We start from the raw sequence: 15,638 nt of genomic DNA, 5'->3' as shown, positions 1-15,638 counted from the left end.
TTAGGTTTAGGAGTTAGGGTCAGAGTTTAGGTTGAGTGTTAGGTTTAGAGTTTAATTTCAGAGTTAGGTTTAGAAGGTCTGCATACCCTTTATTATTATTAATTCATTACGTTCCGATCATTTAAATGCAGCATTCGTTATTTTGGATAATTCGTAACTTCGGATAAATTTGTATTCATTATGTTCACTAATAGCCAAATTTGAAAGGAAATTTCAATACATATAATTCAATAGTTAGTAATAGTTATTATTAGTTAGTTATTCTTCAGATTTTAGAATTTTGGGGTTTTCTCATTTTCGGATTTACGTTCTTATTTTTGGATTTTTGTTCTTTCAGAATTTCAAATATTCCATTTTCGAATTTCCGAATTTTAAATTTTTGGATTTCCGAATTTCCGGGTCTACGGATTTCAGAATTTTAGATTTTCTTGATTTTAGAATTTCGGAAAAATTTGTTAAACGGGTTTTCGTTAATTCGAATATTTGTGAATGAATGAATTTGAATTTGTCAAATTTCGTTGAAAAACAAATTCGTAATGAAACCAATTGCACATGTCTAACTAATACTAATTCTAGGTAATAGTCATTATAAGGTGTTGTTTATGGTTTATGGGTTAGAGCAGGGCTCTCCAAACTGTGGCCCAGTGGCCAGATGCGGCTTTTTGCTTGCCTTTATCTGGCCCTTGGGGCTTTATTCCTCCCACTGACACCAATGATGGCACATTATACCTTCCTCTGATTTCAACACTGGAGCACTATTCCTCCCACTGACACCAATTATGGGGCACTATTCCTCCCACTGACACCAACACTGGTGCACTATTCCTCCCACTGACACCAACACTGGGACACTATTCCTCCCACTGACACCAACGATGGGGCACTATTCCTCCCACTGACACCAATGATGGGGCACTATTCCTCCCACTGACACCAATGATGGGGCACTATTCCTCCCACTGACACCAACACTGGGGCACTATTCCTCCCACTGACACCAATGATGGGACACTATTCCTCCCACTGACACCAATGATGGGGCACTATTCCTCCCACTGACACAGCATTGTTACTGATGCCAGGTCATTTTCTAATCCCACTGGGCACAGCCCAGACCCTCTAAAGTCTGAAGGATAATAAACTGGCCCTTTGTTTAGAAAGTTTGGAGACCCCTAGGTTAGAGGTTTGGTTGGAGTTTACAGTTTAGGTTGAAGCATCTGTCAATGTTTTGGTTGAAGATTGGGGACAGAGTTTAGGTTGAGGGTCTGGGTCAAAATATAAGTTGAGGTTTGGCGTTTAGTTTGAAGGATGGGGTTGGACTTTGGGTTGAGGGTTAGAGTTTAGGTTGGAGGTTGTAGTTTAGGTTGAGGATTGGGGTTTGGGCTTAGGCTGAGTATTGGGGTTAGAGTTTTGGGTTAGGCCCCTTTCACACAGGCTTTCCAATCAGGTCCGCCTGTCAGTTTTTCAGGCGGACCTGATCGGATGCTCAATGCACCTCTATGGAGCGGCTGATGTCAGCGATGATGTCCACCGGTATCCGATCTGATTCTGTCCGTGAAATCCAGACAGATGGAAACCCTATTTTCCATCCGTTTGGAGCATCGGATCAGATGAAAATAAACAGTTGATCCGTTTTCATCCGATCTCCATAGAGGACATCGGGGCTTTGACGGGTCCATCTCCACGCGGTGAGCGGAGATGGACCTGTCATCCGCCTGCTCAGCCAGGATCAGCAGATCGATCCCTGCTGAGCAAAGCGGAATCCATACATGGACAAGCCTGTGTGAAAGGGGCCTTAGAGTTTCTGATGAAGTGTATGTTGAGTATTGAAGTTACAATTTAGATTTGAAGCAGACATGCCAAACTGATGTTTCTGGGCCACATGCAGCACTCTCAATCCTGCAATATGGCCCTCAGCTGGTTTAAAGTTTTAAATGGACCGAGGCCCAGGCTATTGTTCAAGTGACAAGGATTAGACTCCCTTGCAATATTTTGCAGTTGAATATCTAATGTATTACCGTAACCTTATGGAGATAACCTCGATGAAATCAAGAATTGGCCTTGCTTTAAAAAATTGCAATTATATGCACCGGTCAAACAGGTGTAGAAAAATAGGTCTTTGGGTGTCGGGGGCACCCTCCCACTGCAACCCTATGGAGGTGCTCTTGATGAAGGCAAAAGAAATTGCAATTATATGCACCTGTCAAACAGGTGCTGAAAAATTGGTCTTTGAGTGTTAATTGTGCCCATGAAACCTATACCAAAAGCATTCTTCCAGATGAAATGATTGAACACCCTCAAAACTAGGCAGCCACGAAGTCCTGCAGAAATTCCACATCCCAAAAAGACATAATCAGTGATATCGGCATCAGGGGCTTCATAGCTGGTAATCCAGGACTGATTCATTTTTATAAAAGTCAAATGGTCCACGGAGTCTGTGGACAGACGCGTTCTATGGTGAGTAACAAAACCTACTGCAGCACAGAATGCCCGTTCTGAAAGCACGCTGGATGCCGGGCAGCCCACCAACTCAATAGCATATTGGGCAAGTTCTGGCCAGTGGTCTATTCTCACAACCCAGTAAGTCAGTGGATCGTCATCTGGCAAGCTGTCCATCTCTGCTTTGGCCCTGAGGTAAATGTCCACCATGTGTTGCAGATATTATCTTCTGCACTCTCTGTGGAGACAAGAAGAGTTCTGAGACCTTCCCCTTATAATGGTGGTCAAGGAGGGTTGCCAACCAGTAATCATCCTTCTCCTTTATGCCAGGTATTCTTGGGTCCTTTCGCAGGCTTTGAAGCATGAGGTTACCCATGCGCCTCAAATTTGCTGAGGCTTGAGAAGCAGAATCCTCGGGGTCACTCAGGATGACAGCATCTGGAACTTCCTCCTTACAGCCACATACTACTCCCAAGGGTTCTGGGTTTGGAAAGCCATCTCTTACATATTGATGCTTATCTTTCTCTTCTTCGAAGCCTATGAAAGTGCCGGAATCCTCCTCCTCATCCTCCTCCCCTCTCTCCTCCTGTGTGTTCTGTGACGTAGGAATGATGGTGTCTGGATAAAGTGGGTCTTGGGAGGAAAGAAAGTCCTCCTCTACTTCCTGCTGCTCTGCCTCCAGTGCACTGTAAATAGTGCCACGCAGAGTCTGCTCCAGCAGGAACACAACAGGGATTGTGTCACTGATGCATGCACTGTCATGGCTCACCATCTTTGTGGCGTCCTCAAATAGTGACAATACAGTGCATGCATCCTTAATGATCAGCCCATGACATGGGGGAAAAAGCAGAGGCGGACTGTGCCGTTTTCACACAGGTACTTATTGACGGCCCTCTGCTGCATATATAGCCTCTGCAGCATTGGCAAAGTCGAGTTCCACCTGGTGGGCATGTCACAAATCAGGCAATTTGCGGACAAGTGGATTTCCCGCTTAATTTTAGCCAACCGAGCACTGGCTGTGTATGACCGCCTGAAATGGCTACAGACTCTTCTGGCTAACTTTAGCACATCTTGCAACCCTAGGTACGTATTTAGGTAATGCTGCACTACCAAATTGAGGACATGTGCCAGGTATGGCACATGTGTCAACTTTTCCTGTCTAAGGGCGGACAGGAGGTGTGGGCCATTATTGCACACCACCATTCTTGGCTCCAGCTGGTGTGGTGTGAATCACCTCTGGGCCTGTCCCTGCAGAGCTTCAAAAATCTCTGCTTTGGTGTGGTCCCTGTCTCCTAAACACACCAGCTTAAGCACTGCATGGCACCTTTTAGCCTGACTCTGGAAATAGCCCTTTGAACACTTAGGGGATACCTGATGTTCATAGGACAATTCTGCAGAGGAGGGCATGGAGGTGGCAGAGGAGGAGGAAGAAGGGGTAGAGCTCAAAGGTCTGGCATCATCACCACCAGCTGTATGGAGACATGGGGGTACAACAAGCTGCAGCACCGAACCCTGTCCTGCATCCTTTCAAGTTGCAGACAGCATTACCCAGTGTGCTGTGAACAAAATATATAGTCCCTGTCCATGCTTGCTGGACCATGTGTCAGCAGTAAGGTGGATTTTATGGCTGACTGCTTTGCCCAACAATGCCAGAACATTCCCTTCCACATGATGGTAGAGAGATGGAATGGCCTTGCGTGAAAAGTAGTAGCGACTGGGAACCTGCCATTGTGGTACAGCACATTGTGCAAATTCACGTATGGGGGCAGAATCCACCAGGCTCAAAGGCAGAAGTTGGAGAGCCAACAGCTTTGACAAGCTTGAATTTAGATGCTGGGCATGTGGGTGGCAGGGACTGTACTTTCTTTTCGGCGCCAGCAGATGGTGCAGAGAAATTTGCCGGCAACAGTCTACAGCTGGTGGTGTGCTGCTGGCAGATGTACTGCTAGGACCTGGGACACCCTGTGCTATAATATCATCCCTGTCAGTGGAGGCTGCTGAGAGGTAATGACTCGGTATAGCAGGGGAAGATTGAAGTGCATAAGGAGGAGGAGGAGGGACAGATTTGTGCCCCTTTTGTGTGGCTTTTTGGTGCTCTTGCCAATGGGCTGAGTGGTTGGACAATAAATGCCTCGTTAAGCATGTGGTACCCAAACGGTTGGTGTTTTTGCCACAGTTTGCAGATGTGCTGAAAAAGGTCTAGACAGCTGAGCTTTGGGGAGTGGGCCGGGAGATGACAGCTACAGAATGTAATGGAATAGGGTGGCTGCTCTCTACTCTTTCTTGATTTCGGCCTCCTTGGGATTGTGCCTCCTCACCTTCAGTTTCCTCCTATGCTCTATCTGGCACTCAAGTCACATCAGTGACCTCATCATCATCATCCTTATCTCCTCCATCTTCATCATTACCACTGGAGACAACTTGGCAATATGCTGCTGCTTGGGGATCATGAATGCCAGTTTGTCTACGTTTCCTCCCTCTCTCTAGGCTTATGTTCCTGTCATCCTCAACCTCAGAACCAACATCTGAATCCAGTAATGGCTGGGCATCTTCAAGGGGCAAGTGGCTGACGCTGTGGTCAAATAACTCAACTGACTGCTCAATGGCTGATGTTGGGGCTATGGCAGGAATAGATGTGGACAAGAAGGCAGGTTTATCCACTCTGGCAACTGCAGGGGACTGCACACTTGTCTCTGCTTGCATTACAGAGGATGAGGAAGGTTTAGTATGCCAGTCCACCACCTCCTCTGCATGCTGCGGCTGGATAGCATGGGCAAACTCACTAAAAAGAGGAAATTATGCCATGCCTGAGAACTGACTATCACGTCCACCTTTGCCTGCGGACACATTTGTTGATGGCCCCCTTACAGTGCCAAGTGAACGTTTGCCTCTCCTTGTTGCCCTCCTAGACATCATTGGGAGGGAGGGGTGGTGCTTATAAGCAAATGTAAAGAAGTTGAAATCTGTACATAGATGCACTTTAATCAATGTAAAGAGGTGTTTGGTGCACTTTAATTTGAGTACTCACACTACACAGACACACTCCACGGATACACTATGATATACTGAAATGTAATGCGCCAAAAACGTACAGTGACGCACAGAACTATATGTCATTAAACTGGCAGTAACGCACACAGAACTACATGGCGTTAAACTGGCAGTCATGCGCACTGAAGTAAATGGCGTTAAACTGGCAGTAACGCACACAGAACTATTTGCCGTTAAACTGGCAGTAACGCACACAGAAGTAAATGGCATTAAACTGGCAGTAACGCACACAAAACTATATGGTGTTAAACTGGCAGTAACGCACACAGAAGTAAATGGCGTTAAACTGGCAGTAAAGCACGCAACACTATATGACGTTAAACTGTCAGTAACGCACACAGAACTATATGGCGTTAAACTGGCAGTAACGCACAAAAAACGAAATGGCGTTAAACTGGCAGCAACGCAATGGAATAGACCTTGTTCAATCATCACTACACTGACGCTATCTGAACTGTCCCTACTCTAGCTATACACTAATGTCAAGATTGCTGACATGTTCTCACTACACTACAGTGGAACTATCTGAGCTGTCCTTACTCTAGCTGTACACTATGCAAAGCTGAATAATGGTCCTCCTCACTACACTCACACTATCCCTAGACTGACACTAAACTAATATTCTACACTGACAATTGAAGCAAAATAGCACAGTATAGCATACTAACTAACTAATAGCACTGAACAGAGCCCTGTTCTATCGGTTCGGGGGGGGCCAAACAAACGGTCGAACAACCCATTTGTTTGGCTATTCGCCAAACATGCAAACTTATGCTCGGGCCGAACAGTTCCCCCATCCCTAATGCCTAGTTTAGATTCTAGGTTGCAGGTTAGGTCAATATCCATATTTCCATTGCGAGCGGGGGGGGGGCGGCAAACCTCTCCACTGAACTAGTAAGTGCTCCACCAGACACTTATACAGTACTTGGAGGTTTTTGAATATCTGCCCATAGTAGTGAATCTCAAAGTCTGATCTACTAAACAGAATTGCTGAGATTCACTCAACACCCATACAAAACACACACAAGCATAGGGAACATCAAAGAATACCAGTTGCTTAGGCAAGGAGACCAGGCCTAATTACCTTTTGCTCTTTGATGTTTACTGAACTTTGTCTTTGATACATACTTTGTTTAAAATTGTCTAGCAAAGAGAACTAAGTGTTCTTAAAAGTTTGCACTAGAACATACTGTCGCCTCACCTCCTATTTATGTCTTCTACTGCTATTGATGGCGAGCACGGTTCAACATGCAACTTGCTGGCAGCTTGCGCCAAAATATTCGGTGTCTCCTCCTTAAGTTGTTAGCTTTGTTTGGGTAATAGAGGAGGACTACCCTTCACGCTAATGTAGCTGTTAGCAGTCCTGAATATTTCAGGGTGCCTCTCATTATCTGTAGAAGCCGGGCAAAGTCCATTCTCCATCTCAACTCCTCCACCCATGGGAGACAAAGAAAAAGGCCAGAACATTCTGGAGCCCTGCGATAGTGTCCTTCTATTTCCCATCCCGCTAATGGGAGCTCATATATAAAGATTTAAATACCTGACACTCTTTCCATCACTGTAAAAAATATAGAAAGCTGTCAGACTCTCCTCCGCTGTAAAGAATGAGAGAATTGATGACAGAGATACACAGCAGATTAATGCCTAGCTCCTTAATTGCTGCTTCCCACAGATCTGCCAAAAAAGTATGAACACCGACTGCTTGTTTCCCCTTATCTTCAGTGTTTAACGTCCAAAGTAATTTGCTTCTTCTAGGATGGTTTTAATATGCTGGATTCCTCTAAAACAGGCAACTCTTATGATGTAGATTATACTTAGTGGGCACTTTATTAAGTACACCAATCAAGTAGAAAAACATAATCATTTGGAGTTTTTTTTTTTTTTACAAGTTTATACATTTTCTATCTGTTTTATAATTCAATTTACAATTTCTTTCTTTCTTTCTTTCTTTCTTTCTTTCTTTCTTTCTTTCTTTCTTTCTTTCTTTCTTTCTTTCTTTCTTTTTCTTTCTCTCTTTCTTTCTTTCCTTCTTTCTTTCTCTCTCTCTCTCTCTCTCTCTCTTTCTTTCCTTCTTTCTTTCTTTCTTTCTTTCTCTCTCTTTCTTTCCTTCTTTCTTTCTTTCTCTCTCTTTCTTTCCTTCTTTCTTTCTTTCTTTCTTTTTCTCTCTCTCTCTCTTTCTTTCTTTCTTTCTTTCTTTCTTTCTCTCTCTCTCTCTCTCTCTCTCCTTTCTTTCTTTCTTTCTCTCTCTCTCTGTCTTTCTTTCTTTCTCTCTTTCTCTCTTTCTCTCTTTCTTTCTCTCGTTCTTTCTTTCTCTCTTTATTTCCTTCTTTCTCTCTTTCTTTCCTTCTTTCTCTCTCTCTTTCTTTCTTTCCTTCTTTCTTTCCTTCCTTCTTTCTCTCTTTCCTTCTTTCTTTCTCTCTTTCTTTCTCTCTTTCTCTCTTTCTTTCTTTCTCTCTTTCTTTCTCTCTTTCTCTCTTTCTCTCTTTCTTTCTTTCTTTCTCTCTTTCTCTCTTTCTCTCTTTCTTTCTTTATGTGTATATAAATATATACTTTGTATATACACATATATATGCATTTTAAATAAACATTTAAAAAAAACATAAACATTTAATACGTGATAAAGGATTCTAAGAGCACTAAAGATTACCTAAAGAGAGAGTTGATTTCTTTCTGGCACTCTCTTTCAATAAAATCACCTACAAACCTATCTGAAGGCAAGGGGGAGGAAGAGTGAAATGTCCCTTCTCTGGCAGTTTCTTTTCTTGTTTTTTCTTCTTTTTTTCTCTTATCTTTTCATGTGACAACTCTGAAGAAATGACACTTGTCTACAATGTAAAGTAGTGAGTGTCCCCTCAAAATAACTCAACACACAGCCATTAATGTCTAAACCGTTGGCAACAAAAGTGAGTACACCCCTAAGTGAAAATGGGCCCAATCAGCCGTTCAATCAGTGTTATGTGACTTGTTAGTGTTACAAGGTCTGAGGTGTGTTAAATTTGGTGGTGCCCTTCTGGAAGAATGGTCAAACATTCCCATAGACATACTCCTAAACCTTGTGGACAGCCTTCCCAGAAGAGTTGAAGCTGTTACAGCTTTCAGACGGGTGTCCAAATACTTTTGACAATATTGTGGATATATAATTTGTTTAACAAATATACATTTGTTTCATGAGAAAGGATTCTCAGAGAACCACGGGTTATCTAAAGAGAGAGTTGTTTCCTTTCAGGCAATCTGTCTCTCATTGACACCTCCTGCAGACTTATTTGAAGGTATAGGCAAAAAGGGGGAGAAGTCACGGCTCCAATTTGCGTGTGTGTTTGTGTTAAATTGTAGCTTCAACTACAGAGCTCTATGAGGCTGGGTTCACACCGCCGCGGCAGCGAGAACCGGATGTGATTCGCACCGCACTGCAGTGCAAATCACATCCGATCTCTGTGCGATGCAAGTTCAGCCATACAGATAGTATGGCTGAATTCGCATCGCACCCGCCGCAAACTCGCACGGGACCCTTTTTTTGGTCCGCAGCAGAATCGGATCGCATGGGTGTTCACACCATGCGATCCGATTCCTGTCCGAGTTTGCAGATCGCACTGCGATATGCGGACTGATCTGGGGGTGTCATTAACATTTCACTGACACTCCCAGCAGTCCGCATAGGGCAGTGTGAACTGCCGGCGGGAGGCATGCGATGCGGGAACCCACCGCGGATTTGCGGCGTTCCCGCATCGCTCCGGTGTGAACCCAGCCTGAAGAGGGCTTTATAAAGGGAGCAAATTAGAAAAACCTTAAAAAAGATGTGCAAAGAAGTCAACCGCTCCACCTGCAGGTTGCACACTTTGGAGTCATTTTTTATTAGGGCTGTTACTGATTAAAATTTTTGCGTTTGATTCATCAATTTTTTTTTTTTTATCGATTAATCAACTAATTTCAATTAATTATAACGTGCGTACAGATCCAACTACTTTTAGCTGATCTCCTTGCATTGCAACTCTGCATTAGTCAGTGGTAAATGTGGTATACACTATATACAATAACCTGACACTAGTTAGTTTCCACAATCCATGACTCAACTTCACAGTTCACACAAATACGTTTTAAATTCAAACTGTAGCACTGACGTAAGTCTTTTATTTTTTTTTATTAAACTTTAAGAAAAAACTTAGAAAGTGAGTTTAACTTTAATTAGAAAATGTATCTAGTATATTGACTGTCAGTCACTTTATAGTAGGCATCAGTGGGGCCAGTCACGCAGACATACCAGAGTGTTTACATTTTTATTTTATTTTTTTGTACAACAATGTTAAAAATGGAGGTTATCAAATTTGCCTACAGTGAATGATCCCAGTTAAAGAGGGAGTCCACCCGAATTTTTTTTAATTAAAAACCAGCAGCTACAAATTCTGCAGCTGCTGACGTTTAATAAATGGACACTTACCTTTCCTGGGGTCCAGCGATGTTGGCAGCTGAGGCCGATCGATCGTTCGGCTCTTGGCTGCTACTGCCGCCATTCTCGGTGAGGGAATCCGGAAGTGAAGCGTTGCGGCTTCACTTCCCGGTTCCCTACTGCACATGTGCGAGTCACGCAGCGCAATGAGAATGCTCCGCGCTGTCTCTGGGACCCGTGTATGTCCCAGCAGACAGCGCGGCGGGACAGGAAGAGGTGTAGACTCCAGTGGGAGTCTATGCCCAGAAGTGGGTGCAAATACTAAGACAGGTATCTGCACCCCCCTCCCCCCTGAAAGGGGCCAACTGTGGCACTGGAGGGGGGGGGGAGGGTTCCGATGAGCGGAAGTTCCACTTTAGGGTGGAACTCCGCTTTAACCACATCCATATTTACCATCACTGTCCGGTGACATCACGGACATCGACGTCACCGGACTCCTCCCCCCTTCCCTTTGTTAGCAGACGGAGGCACTTGGGGAAGGGGGGAGGAGTCCGGTGACGTCGATGTCCGTGGCCTCATTGGATCTCCGACGGAACTCCCTGAAGACCTGGAAGCCGGCAGAGAGGTGAGTACCGATCAAAAGAATTTACGATCAATTAAGGAATAAATCTTTAAATTTTCCCAGCCTTAATTTTTATTAAAAAAATTTGATAGTTTACAAGTTTTTAAAGTTTATTAATATGTGTTATTTTACAATATGAATTTACAATGTATATTATTTATTATTTCTTTCTTCCTCTCCTTCCCTTTCTCCTTTTCACTCTCTATATCTCTCTGTAAATATGTGTGTGTTTGTGTGTATATATATATATAATATACATGTCAGAGCACACAGTTAATCTAAAGAGAGAGTTTCTTTTTAGGCAATCTGTCTCTCATTGATCGTGTCTACAGACCTGAAGGCACAGGCAGGAAGGGGGAGAAGTCCCCACTCTGATTTGTGTGTGATAAATTACAGCTTGAGCTACAGAACTCTGTGAAGATGTGACGTCATCCAAATATTATTTTTTTAAATTTCTTTTGCAGAACTTGCGCCAGGAATGTTGGGATAAAACTGGTCAATTTTTTGACCTTCCAGACTTTCTGACGTGGAAAGCTACAGGATCCCTCACTAGGTAAGGTGTGTGTGTGTGTGTGTGTGTGTGTGTGTGTGTGTGTGTGTGTGTGTGTGTGTGTTTTTGTTGCACAAGCTATGTTTCCAGTATGTGTAGGGCCTACAAGTCATTCATAAAAATATAAAATAATAATTAATAAAAAATGCAGGCTTTGAACACTTCTCTGCATACTCCAGAGGTTGGTCACATGACTTTTACTGGTTATTATGTGTCTAAGCTCCCATGTCGTGAAACGCGTCGACCTCTTGGGACATTCTAGCACAGTGGCTCTCAACTCCTGTCCTCAGGACCCACTAACAGGCCAGGTCTAGTCGGCATCTCTCCAAGGTAATACTTAAAATCTGGTCTGTTAGTGGGTCCTGAGGACAGGAGTTGAGAACCACTGTTCTAGCAACTGTTTTTCCAGCAATGAGACTTGTGAATGAATATGAAAATAATATATATGGCCTACATCCTATGCTATTTTAACCATGTTTTTAAACTTTTGAATAACATTTTCTATTATTTTTATATATTTATGGGTTTGTCCTATCTAGTACCAGTAAAGTCTGACAAATATGGATTTTTGAAGTGAAATATTTATGGATGTGGTACACCCTTAGCGTTTTGCAAAAGGGGAAAATCTTCCAATGGGGTCACTTGCTCTGCTGACCTGAGGGGTCCCCAAAAGATTCACTTAATTTGCAAGGATTTCCTCTCACTTCCTGTTTTGTCCATGGAACAGGAAGTGAAGGTAAATCTCCCCCTTAGGACAAAGAAGGCAAAAGGCTCGTCCCCTCCCTTTCCTAACCTGCCGGGCTCCATGCTCAGATAAGGGTCTGGTAATAATTTTGAGGGGGGCCATACACCATTTTTTTTATTCATTTTGGTATTCCCCTCAAAATCCATACCATTGGGAGGGGGAACCCTACGCCATTTTTTTATTGCCGGCAATGCTTGCTTTTACATTCAGTTGTCAGTGGGGAAACCCGCTGACAGCTGATGACTTATCGGTTGTTGAAACAGAGTTCCACTCAAAAGTGGAACCTCCGCTTATCCGTCTCCTCCCCCCTCCAGTGCCACATTTGGCACCTTTCCGGGGGAAGGGGGAAACGGGCACCTGTTTTTGACAGGTACTGTTGCCCACTTCCTGGGACGGTGTCATAGCGCCCCCTCCTCCTCCCTCGCTGCCAGGCCAATTAGAAAGAGAAGAGCGCTTCACGCATGCGCAGTAGGGAACCGGTTGTGAAGGCTTCACTGCTGGGTTCCCTTACCAGGAATGGCTGCGGCTGCACACGACAGCCAATCCAAAGATTAGCTGGGGTGTCGACATCGTGGGCTCCCTGGACAGGTACAGTGCCTTGAAAAAGTATTCATATCCATGGAAATTTTCCACATTTTGTCATGTTATAACCAAAAACGCAAATGTATTTTACTGGGATTTTATATGATAGACCAACACAAAGAGGCACATAATTGTGAAGTGGAAGGAAAATTATAAATGGTTTTCAACATTTTTTACAAATAAATATGTAAAAAGTGTGGGGTACATTTGTATTCAGCCCCCTTTACTCTGATACCCCTAGCTAAAATCTAGTGGAACCAATTGCCTTCAGAAGTCACCTAATTAATAGAGTCCACCTGTGTGTAATTTAATCTCAGTACAAATGCAGCTGTTCTGTGAAGCCCTTTGTTAGAGAACCTTGGTGAGCAAACAGCATCATGAAGGCCAAGGAACACACCAGACAGGTCAAGACATGGCCGTCCACCTAAACTGACCGACCGGGCAAGGAGAGCATTCATCAGAGAAGAGCCAAGAGGTCCATGGTAACTCTGGAGGAGCTGCAGAGATCCACAGCTCAGGGGGGAGAATCTGTCCACAGGACAACTATTAGTCGTGCTCTCCACAAATCTGACCTTTATGGAAGAGTGACAAGAAGAAAGTCATTGTTGAAAGAAAGTCATAAGAAGTCTTGTTTGCAGTTTGTGAGAAGCCATGTGGGGGACACAGCAAACATGTGGAAGAAGGTGATCTGGTCAGATGAGACCAAAATTGAACTTAATGGCCTAAAAGCAAAACACTATGTGTGTCGGAAAACTAACACTGCACATCACTCTGAACTCACCATCCCCACCGTGAAACATGGTGGTGGCAGCATCATGTTGTGGGGATGCTTTTCTTCAGCAGGGACAGGGAAGCTGGTCAGAGTTGATGGGAAGATGGATGGAGCCAAATACAGGACAATCTTAAAAGAAAACCTCTGAAGCCTCATACACACTATCAGATTTTCTACTGATTTTTTTTTCTTCAGATTTACCAAAACCATGCATTGCAAGGGCCTGCCTGATTGCATACAAATTGAAACTCCTAAGTTGTGACCTCATATTATATGGTTTTGGTAAATCTGAAGACAAAAATCAGCAGAAAATCTGATAGTGTGTATGGGGCTTTAGAGTCTGCAAAAGACTTGAGACCGGGGCGGAGGTTCACCTTCCAGCAGGACAACGACCCGAAACATCCAGCCAGAGCTACAATGGAATGGTTTACATCAAAGCATATTCATGTGTTAGAATGGCCCAGTCACAGTCCAGACCTAAATCCCATTGAGAATCTGTGGCAAGACTGGAAAATTGCTGATCACAGACGCTCTCCATCCAATCTGACAGAGCTTGAGATATTTTGCGATCAAAGAATGGGCAGAAATGTCCCTCTCTAGATGTGCAAAGCTGGTAGAGACACCCCTAAAAAGACTTGCAGATGTAATTGCAGTTCTACAAAGTATTGACCCAGGGGGGCGCCATACAAATGCCCCCCCCCACACTTTTCACATATTTATAAAAAAAAAAAATGTAATCCCATTTATCATTTCCTTCCACTTCACAATTATGTGACACTTTGTGTTGGTCCATCACATAAAATCCCAATAAAATACATTTACGTTTTTGGTTGTAACATGACAAAATGTGGAAGATTTCCATGGATATGAATTCTTTTTCAAGGCACTGTACCTGTCCAGGGAGCCCACGATGTTGGCACCCCAGCCAATCTTCGGATCGTCTGTCATGTGCAGCCGCCGCCATTCCTAGTAAGGGAACATTTCAAGGGGTGTGAATACTTTTTCAAGGCACTGTAAGCATACATTAAAAGTCAACAGCTGCAGTATTTGTATCTGCTGTACACAGCAACACAGATTCCGAAAATTGCCGAGGATGGACGGCGCCTGCGGCCGTGAGTCCAGGTTCTAGCCCCACCATCCAAGTGGACATAGAGTAGGAATATAAAAGAGCCGAGCACAGAGAAGCCGAGCCCGAAGCGTGGCGAGCGAACCTCGCCTGCGAGGGACCCTCTAATTTTCCGAACCCTATGTCCGCTTGGATGGTGGGGCTACCACCTCCACTCACGGCGCAGGCGCCGTTCAGCTTCAGAGATTTTCCGAAGCTTCTTCTGCCCCGTACTGTGCATGCGCAGTACAGGGCGGACGCTATATGATGGCAGGACACTATCTGCCAGAACACCGGCTTCCCAGCCCACTCCTTAAAGCGGGAGTCCGCCGGGACTCCGCGTTTTTTTTTTTTTTTTTTTAAAAGCCAGCAGCTACAAATACTGCAGCTGCTGACTTTTAAAATTGTGACACTTACCTGTCCAGAGCGCCCGCGATGTCGGCACCCGAAGCCGATCTCTAGATCGACATTCGGGTGCTGCCGCCGCCATCTTGGGTATGGGAATCAGGAAGTGGAGCCTTTCGGCTTAATTTCCTGGTTCCCTACTGCGCATGCGCGAGTTGCGCTGCGCAATAAGGACGGTCCCCGCTGCCTCTGGGATTTGTGTTTCCCAGCAGGCAGCGGGGCACTTGCGGAAAGGGGCGGGCACTTGCGGGAAGGGGCGTAATCTACGCCCCTTTCCGCAGAGAGCTATCCCGGAAGTGGGTGCAGAATACCTGTACTGTACAGGTATCTGCACCCCCCTCCCCCCTGAAAGGTGGCAATTGTGGCGCCGGAGGGGGGGAGGGTTCCGATGAGCGGAGGTCCACTTTAGGCCGGGTTCACACCGCTGCGATGCGGGAACGCCACGAATCCGCGGCGTTTTCCCGCATCGCATTACTCCCGCCAGCAGTTCACACTGCTCTATGCGGACGGCTGGGAGTGTCAATGATATGTTAATGACACCCCCAGATCCGTCCGCATATCGCAGTGCGATCTGCCGACTCGCACAGGAATCGGATCGCATGGTGTGAACCCCCATGCGATCCGATTCTGTTGCGGACCAAAAAAAGGGTCCCGTGCGAGTTTGCTGCGGGAGCGATGCGAATTCAGCCATACTATCTGTATGGCTGAACTCGCATCGCTACGGAGATCGGATGTGATTTGCGGTGCGAATCACATCCGGATCTCCCCCTGCAGCAGTGTGAACCCAGCCTTAGGGTGGACCTCCGCTTTAACAACCAGCTATACACAGTTTGCTAAAGAGAAAGAAAAAAAAAACGCATGTTCAAAAACACAAAACGCACCTGAAAACTTCATCAACTGCAACCGCATAGATGTGAACCTACAGTAAGAAATTTTAGCCCTGTACAGCTTTATATACCTATACTCTGAAAGTCCTTTAATGG

The 15,638-nt window shown here is 44.7% G+C and overlaps 1 protein-coding gene across 4 annotated transcripts in view; it reads left to right on the top strand.

Annotated features, from left to right (window-relative positions):
* The window catches only part of FGGY (FGGY carbohydrate kinase domain containing), a 381,065-nt gene that overhangs the window by 68,356 nt on the left and 297,071 nt on the right, over positions 1 to 15,638 (top strand). For all 4 annotated transcript variants that reach the window (XM_077450606.1, XM_077450605.1, XM_077450604.1 and 1 more), the window contains exon 5: positions 10,961 to 11,049. In XM_077450606.1, coding sequence (XP_077306732.1) covers positions 10,961 to 11,049 — 89 coding nt within the window. The remainder of the gene's footprint in view (positions 1 to 10,960; positions 11,050 to 15,638) is intronic.

Source organism: Lithobates pipiens, unplaced genomic scaffold (assembly GCF_037356315.1).
Source record: "Lithobates pipiens isolate NorthernLeopardFrog02 unplaced genomic scaffold, aLitPip1_a1.2 Scaffold_23, whole genome shotgun sequence".
NCBI lineage: Eukaryota > Metazoa > Chordata > Amphibia > Anura > Ranidae > Lithobates > Lithobates pipiens.
This window is presented reverse-complemented; position numbering and strand designations above follow the sequence as displayed.